Below are 8780 nucleotides of genomic sequence, written 5' to 3'. Positions count from 1 at the left end.
TATTGTTTTTAATGCATAATTTAATTAATCATTTTATTTTCACATCGTAAACTGTAGCCTAATAAATAACTAAAAAAATTAAAAAAAAGTTTTTGACCAGTACAAGCCTTAATTGGGACGGGTTCTACCTGTACACATCCTGAGCTTCGTGAAAGACATGTATTTAAGAGATTTCTAAAGCCACATTCTAGACAATTGTAAATAGCATTCTCACCTTCGTTATCTTATTTCTTCAACTCCTCGGTACATGTCACCAACTTAACACCCTAGGTGCTAGACAAATAGGCTACTATCCTTTTTGACCACCCTTGATGGCTGTTCAGGTTAGGCATAATTAAAAGAGAGACACTTTACCGACCCATGGCCGATTAGCGATGAAGGCAAGAAATGCTTTGAAGCTCAATACGAAAAAACTCAAAATCATGCTTATGCCTACAACGGTTTAGACCCAGGAGCCGCTACATATGCACCTAAAAAGTAAGTTGGTTTTTCTATATATTAGCCTACGCGAAAACACGTGGTTATTTCAAAGTCGTCCATGTACGTATTAACGCGTACTTCTTTATTTCTCAAAATGTTTGCATAATAAAGAAAAAAGAAGGTATATGTCTTTTCTTTTGTGTAATGTTCAACCTTTCCGCGTAGATTTTTAAACAATTTATCAAAATAATTTCTAAAAATCATTAAACAATTTATAAAAATAATTAAATAACCTATAAAAATATTAATAATCAAATAAAGATTTGTTAAAATAATTTACATCCCAGTGGAATTTTACTGAACCTTTCCCCGCGGAAAAAAATCATAAATGTCTCTGGTAGATTAGACCCCACTAAGGATATCCAACAGGACCCTTGTAGACATTTTATTTTACTTCTGATGGGAGAAAAAAATCAAAATGGCCATCAGTACCTATATTTTAGGTATTTTTCATTTAAGCATTGCAATGTTAAGGTTTCTGTATGTAACCGTCAATATGTATATTTTGTTGTATTTTTACGAATGAGAATATGCCAAATGTCACATCTTATTCTTATTTTTCCCATACAGACATTGTAACTTAAGCCAATTGAAGCATAATTGAAGGGTCTTTATAGGGGGATGGCAAACATACGAAGGTGAGTTTAACGACATATTTTCCCTGAATAAACTTCATTAATTTATCCAGATGAAGATAATGTTTAGTATCAAATTCACGACATCCTGGCAACAAATATGCGACAAAAACTTGACGAAAACAGAAATCAGTGCCTTTTCAAGTGCAGGTCTCTTTAAACTAGATTATTTCCAATACGTGATTTTCTTTCACATTAAGGATGCAATGTGAAACTTTCATGTCTTATATACGTGCTTAGAGCTAAAATGTGAACATTTTCTGATGTCATTTTAGGATTTTTAAATTACCATTTCAAATAAGGAGTACACATGTAGGGCCTACTGTCATCTCTGTTGATGCAAGAAGCTGTAACTTCTTGGTTGATGGAAGCCAAGTCTTTGTCTTATTTCTCAGTGGCAAAAGAGCTTCGAATAAGGTTTAATCCACCTCGTTAAGTACAAGGTACTGAATGCCTGTAGGCCTACCAGAAATTATCAAGTTAAGTTAAGAGTCTACGCATAAGCCATGGTCTTTCACACCTATTTCAATGCGATGTGACTTGCAATTTATTTCTCTTATTTCAGAAACGGCCCGGAAAACAAACGGTTATCAAGAAAAATCACGAAAGTAACTGGAGGATGTAAGGAAATAACACAGGAAGAATTTCGCAAGATCGTCAACTCTAAAAATGTAAGACATTCTTTGGAATTCCAACCCTCTCTGTCTACATAATGCAGATAATTTTGGACCTACCATAAACACAGTGTGCGATGGCCATGAGAAAACTAGTATTACATTCATTTTCACTAAGATGGTCCCACAAAAAAATATCGCATTATAATGCTATGTAATCTGAATATCTACCATCAGAGGCCTATGAAAATATACCCGCAAGAGTTGTATATACGTTAAATTTGTTCTTCGGTTTTTTTTTTTTTACTTACACTAGCCTCTAACAGTTTTAAAATGCCCGAGAAAACCAACTTCTGAAAATGTTCTTACGGTTATGGTCTTGAAATGAAATGAAAACCCGCTATATTGGATTATCATTACCTCCGCCAAGGAGGTTGTTTTGGTTGTTTTAATTGAATTTATGCATTTTTTGTTAAATTCTCAATTTAGCCTATTGATTTTACAGGATTACCTAAGCGCCCGCCTTTTTGCTATCTTGGACAAAGACAATTCAAAAACCATTCAGCTAGACGAATTCATCAGCGCCATTGATCTTCTGTCTCAAGGTAGCAGCACAGATAAGCTAAAGTTTCTATTCGATGTATATGACGCCGATGGTGAGTTATTTATATGTAAGCGTATGCTTTTATTTCTTTAAAAGAGTTAAAGGCGCATTGTGTTTAAGACAAGAAGCATGGCGATTTGCTAAAGGTAAATAATAATAATAATAATAATAATAATAATAATAATAATAATCCTTACGACTGGCGCACCCAGCAGTTCGCCGTGATTGTTAGCAGTATACATAACAATCATTCCAAAAATCCATTTCATGATCACCGGTACATTGAATTTGGCTAGACAGTGAAGTAGATAATGTCCACATTTGAACATTTATCTACACATTTTGTCAAATCTAATTATATGTGCGCACCGCGTAACGTAACGTTGCTGACGTTGAAACCATTCTCATGCCACCCCATCGGTTTTTATTTTCCCCCATCACATATATTCATGAATTAATCACTCAAAAATTTCTTTCAATATGACTTTTTTTTTTTTTTGCTCTGCACCATTCGTATTACTGTGTTTTGGCAGACGTACCTGTTCTTCTTATTTAGATAATGGTGAGCTGTCCCGAGAGGAGCTGGGCGCCATGCTGCGCGCTTGTATCGAGGAGAGTTCCTTGGCAATGGCAGATGATATATTTTCGCGTCTTACAAGTCTCCTGTGGGATGAGCTAGATATCGACCAATCTGGAAGCGTTTCTTTCGACGAACTAAGGGAAACGCTCGAAAAACGGCCGCACGTCCTAGAGAATCTTACTATTAGGTACGCCATTCCTTAGCATAAATGGTTTTTTTTTTTTTTTTTTTTTTTTTTTTTTGAGAAAACGTTCATGCCTCAAAATTGATGCAAGAGATGACAGATTTTTATTAATGAAATGATTAAAAGGTTTAAAAGCCTAAGATTAAAAACATGCTTACAGGTTCATAGATTAAGAAATATCCATCTCAAGTGGTATATTGCTCATGTATCTTTTGTATAAGGTCTTACTTAAAATTCTTTATGTGGTAAACTTGTTGATGATTGCAGCGCCTTGAGTTGGCTGAAGTCTCCAAAGGATTCGGGGGAATCTGTCGTCCGGTTCCCTGGTCGCCAAGAGATTAGAACATACATCCAGAACAACGCCCAGTTCATATTCTTCAATACAGTGTTCGCCTGTTTCAATATCCTCCTGTTTTTGGAAGCGTTCGTTCGCTACTGGTTGAATAGCAGCCACCCTCTTGTCTGCATCGCACGCGGCTCAGGTACAAACATTTTATAATACTTTATCTTGGAGTGAGGTCACTGAAGTGACATTAGAAGTAAAAATGCGCTACCTCATATGTTTTATGTTTTTGCTTCAGAAAAAACATAATTTCTTGTTTTTGTTTCAGGTTCTTGTCTAAACTTTACCAGTATACTTATTGTAATACTGGTTTTAAGGCAGATTTTAAACTGGATGAGATCTACATGGCTGTATAGATTTCTACCATTTGATGACCACATTGCCCTACACAGAGTGGTTGGTAGCGTTATTGTTTTGCACGCTGTGCTGCATGGAGTTTGTCATACATGCTATAACGGTGAGTCAATTTGCTACTTTATCGCCCGTTTTTCCTATCAATCCACTTGATACCCTGACGGTATTAGACGGTATTAGCTATCCCCCCCCCCCTAAAAAAAGTGGAGAAGGTACATATTGAAGAGGTTGCCAAACAAAGAGTCGAGCATTATAATGTATACATCGATAAAATATTTTTTGACATTATTTGGTATAAGTTCATTCATATTTTGGATGTCGATACAGTGTTATCACTATTTACATTAAACATAAAATCAACAACAATTTCAATATTAGCTGTTGGTTGAAGAAAAATCACTACTTCATTCCGTTTAAGCGGATATTTATACGTTTTTATTTCGTTTAAGCTTAATATGTACTTCATTGTTTTGTATCTATTCAATCAGTTTAATTTATTATATATCTGTTAAATTCAGTGACAAATAAGAAGTCACATGCTTATGACAGAAACTGTTAACAACTCAACGTTTTGACAAAAGTTGAAAAAGAATAACGATAAAGAATAAAATGAAAAAAATGTATTATCAAACCCCGAAAATTATATACTAATCAATCTATATTCCAGCGTTTGTGGTGAAGAAGAGCTGGGGTTTGTGGTTCATTGATCCATATGTTCTCACCGGGTGGATACTGTTGGCTATTCTACTGAGTATCTTCTGCTTTTCCTTGCCCGTAGTGCGGAGGAAGTTGTTCAGCGTGAGAATAACTAAGATAACCTAATATAATTATCCTCACCCATGCATTATTTTCTACTCTGTGAACCTGGGTTTTTGCGATAAGAGTCGATTATCAATAACGTGAACTTTTGACGGTCTGTTATGGCATCATTTATTATTTCTTTGGCTTGTATTTCGTATCATTTAGTATGCAGTGTAAGCAACCTGTTGAATGCGTATATAGTTGGATGCAATTTGCCGAATCAAATACATAAAAACAATTTGCAATGCAGGGACTAAATAAATACTACTGTATATCAAAATGAAAACTATAATTTTTACTAAGTAAACATTCGTTTGTCAAGTTAAACGACCTTTGTTTTATCAATATTATAGTCATTTTCTAATTTCGTTCTATTTTACATACATTTTTAGGTCTTTTTCTTCGCTCACCATCTCTACATACCATACTGGGTTATTTTACTGGTTCATGGCAAGAACTTCTGGAAATGGTTCCTGTTTCCTGGTTTGGCATTTCTGGTGGAGAAGTTGATGCGGTCTCCATGTCTCAATAAAAAGAAGAAAAGTAAAATTCTGAAGGGAGAGGCGCTGCCTTCTAAGGTATTCCATTAGTGCATCTTGCATCTGCACATGCACAGTGTATACATGCATTGTGTTTTATTTGGTATTTAATTTTATTCATGAATAAAATATTTATTTATTAAAAAAAAATACCGATTAAGATCTTACACAAAAGACGTTTTTTCAGGTAACAAAGCTGGTCATTACGAAACCACCTTACTTCTATTTCAATGCCGGAGATTACGTGCTGTTGAATATCCCCGTCATCAGTAGATACGAGTGGCATCCCTTCACCATTAGCAGTGCACCGGAGGAAGCAGGTTAGTGTCACTGGGAGCTACTGGGAAACGAGAGTGGGTTGATTTGTAATTACACTTTTCACCTACATTTCTTTAGGTGATAGAATAGTTTTTTCCCAAAACTTTGCATTGTTTCAAGTGCCAATCTATTGTTGTATCACTATAAACAATATACATCACCATTTGATGGAAGCCTTGGTATTGTCAAACAATCACCTCAAACAAAAGACGAAAATTAAAATTCTGACGGGCGAGGTGACGTGTTTACAGATAAAGGCACCTGTTCTTTTTGTCCATTTTGAATTACAGGGCAACATTATAATTTACCAAGGGGCTTGATTTCTTTACACAACCTATCTTTCCATAACTAAAAGAACACAATGAATCTCGTAAACATCCTGTTTTACCTCCGCCACTTGAAGAATGTTATGTTTTCACCTCCATTTGTTAGTTTATCAGCCTAACTCAAAGAATTTTGGATGGATTTTGATAAAAATTTCAGGATAGGTCAAAAATGGGTTAACTAAAGTGATTAGATTTTAGTGTGGTTCATTAATTAATGGTTAATTTTTAGCTAATAATTGGTCTTGGCAGAGGTCTGCGCCTTTTTTTAAATTTAAGTTATTGTTCATTATAGGAGTATTCACTGTTCATATAAGAGGCGTAGGTGTATGGACGAACAAGACATACCAGCATTTTAAAGTAAAAAACGATGTTGAAAAACACTGCAAGCAGAGCTTATCGTCAATAGGGAAAAAGAGGAAAATATGCACTGAGAACACAGGACAAATACGCTCATCGTCTGCACCCGAGTGGCTACCAAAGCAGGAGGAGGTACCAGGTACACCGCGTCGGAATAGAAGCAATCCCACCGTGATTTTCGTTGACGAAAGCATCAATACACACTCTTACGGGTTCATCGACAGATCGTTGGAATCAGACTCAGTCCAGGAATTGTACCTGGAGGAGGCTTCCACTGGTGGTAATCAGCTGTACCCATGTGTCAGCGCAAAAGAACGACATATATCTGTAGACTCTGGGTATCAGTGTGAAACCCTCATAAACAATGATCAGCGACCGCCAAGAGGTGTAGAGGGTGACCCAGAAATGACGCTTGCATCAGACGACGATGATTTACTGGAGGTAAAAATGATTTTTATGTTGGTAAATGATCAACTCTTTTTCAGAATTGAAAGAGTTAACGATATATCGCAATCAATATATAAATCATCTCTTTAATTTGGTCTTTTCATATATTCATGAGTTCAGGTCTACGTTGACGGCCCCTACGGCACTGCCTCTGCGGGCATATACCGGGCACAGCACGCTGTTCTGGTGGCTGCAGGAATAGGTGTCACTCCGTTTGCCAGCATCTTGCAGAGCATCATGTACAGGTTCAATGCCGCCAATCACCAATGTCCAGATTGTCGCTATTGTTGGACTGATGATAAAGCAGCCAGCCTTGGTAATATGAAGCTTAGAAAGGTAAATGTACCCATCTATGAAAATCTTATGGCTGTTTGACCAAAGCAGACAACCATACAATTTCAAAATGGACACTTTTCCGTTCTATATATATATTTATATCTATATATATATTTATATCATGGCTTTACCAAAGTCTCTTTCACTCACTCTCTCTCTCTCTCTCTCTCTCTCTCATTACAATGTCACCGATCGGACCGATCCAAGAGAGTGCCAAAGAAACTTTTGCATTCTTTGTCTACAGGTGGATTTCTTTTGGATAAACCGCAATCAGGACAGCTTTGAATGGATGAGCAGTTTATTGAATCAGTTAGAACGAAATCAAGCCGTTATGCGGTCTTCTGTCGGACGCTTTCTCGATATCCATATTTACATGACGGGCGCCCAGGGAGCGTCAGACTTAAGCGGACTGGGGCTGCAACTGGCAATGGACTTATGGCACGAGGAGGAGCACACAGACGCGGTGACAGGGCTGCAGACGAGGACTAAGGCAGGAAGACCAGACTGGGGAAAGGTAATAAATGTCACAAATTTCTGAAACGACAAGGGGGCATTACATATTTCGTACTGGTCGTGGGCAGGAAACCCGGTTTTATTATTTCAGCTTCACGACGTCCAGTGGTATATTTCGCTGGGAATTTTTACAGAAAAAATGTTCTGTACCCATGATTTGAGGATAATAAATTCAATTATGCAGCACCTCATTTGAGCCTAGGGCAATGTTCTCCTGTTAATTTAGACAGATTTTCACCCTATTCTTTTTTTTTTTTTTTTTATAGATTTTTAAAGATATCGCATCTGCCAGACATGGCGACGTCACCCTTTTTTACTGTGGACCACAGATTCTTGGAGCAGAACTTGGAAAAAATTGTACAAAATATGGATTTGACTTCAAACAAGAACATTTTTGATTGTTAATGCTTCCATGTTAACTTCGCAAATTTTGTTGTTATTACCTTTGTTACTTTAAGGTACTTTATTACTTAAAAGTTTGAAATATTCTAATATTATCAAGGAAGTATCCAGGCACTTTGTATAAAATCCTTGAACAATAACTGGATCAACATATTGAGTAGATTAAAAAACCTTTCTTTTTTCCTTTCAGTTTTAGTTTAACATAATATTAATATTAACCTATGGGATCAATGATGTTGTTTGATATTCAACTCAATAAATATTGTGTTTTGATTGATGCTCTGGCGTTAATTGTTCCTTTTATAAGGGTATTTAAACAGACAATTGCCGCCAATTCGATATTTCCTCGAAAAAAGAAGCATTGCTGGACCAATCCCTGAACTCAAGTTCTACGTTTTATATCGTTTCTAATTAAATCATTTAGTTCTAAATGACTGACAGACATTCAGACTGCAATATCTCCCTGTTTATTTTAGATGTTACCTGCAGATTTTATCATTTTAAGGTTTGAATTAGCAGGAAAGAAAAGTATCTTTGCGGGATACGTAAACGTGACTTTGGGGAATGTTCAACGCGTTCAGAAGCCCATACTTTTAAATGGATTGTCCGAAAAGTTTGAAGATCTAAACTTGATAAGCTATTGCACCCAGAGTAGCGATAAGCATTAAGTAAATTGCTGGTGTAGTCTATACTCGAATAGATGACGAAACAGAGAGTGCCCGGCGAAACATGTAATGTGAGAGTTACGTGTACCTCGTATCAAAACCTTGTCATCGCCATGGTCGTGGAATTGTCGCAGCCCTGTGTACTGCTGAGTATTGCTTTCCAGTTTAATTTCTTATTTTTCATAATTTCATATATCTGTTTATTTTTCTTTCTTTATTATTATTTTTTATGTTTATTACACGTACATGGCATTAAATCCTTTTTTTTCGGTTGCCAGCCAC

General features: G+C 36.3%; 1 protein-coding gene across 1 annotated transcript; it reads left to right on the top strand.

The window, feature by feature from the left end:
- Positions 1-261: 261 nt before the first annotated feature.
- LOC106159190 (NADPH oxidase 5-like) lies at positions 262-8111 on the top strand. Its single transcript, XM_013535405.3, has 14 exons — positions 262-477; positions 1051-1118; positions 1681-1786; positions 2235-2385; positions 2890-3100; positions 3365-3579; positions 3709-3897; positions 4462-4592; positions 4988-5173; positions 5322-5454; positions 6071-6576; positions 6703-6918; positions 7163-7432; positions 7698-8111. The coding sequence occupies exons 2-14, from the start codon at positions 1102-1104 to the stop codon at positions 7827-7829; spliced, it is 2463 nt and encodes an 820-aa protein (XP_013390859.2). The 5' UTR covers positions 262-477; positions 1051-1101; the 3' UTR covers positions 7830-8111.
- Positions 8112-8780: the final 669 nt, after the last annotated feature.

Source organism: Lingula anatina, chromosome 1, assembly GCF_051362555.1.
Source record: "Lingula anatina isolate TDL-2025a chromosome 1, LinAna3.0, whole genome shotgun sequence".
NCBI lineage: Eukaryota > Metazoa > Brachiopoda > Lingulata > Lingulida > Lingulidae > Lingula > Lingula anatina.
Note: the sequence above shows the minus strand (reverse complement) of the source record. Positions and strands in the feature narration are given on the sequence as shown.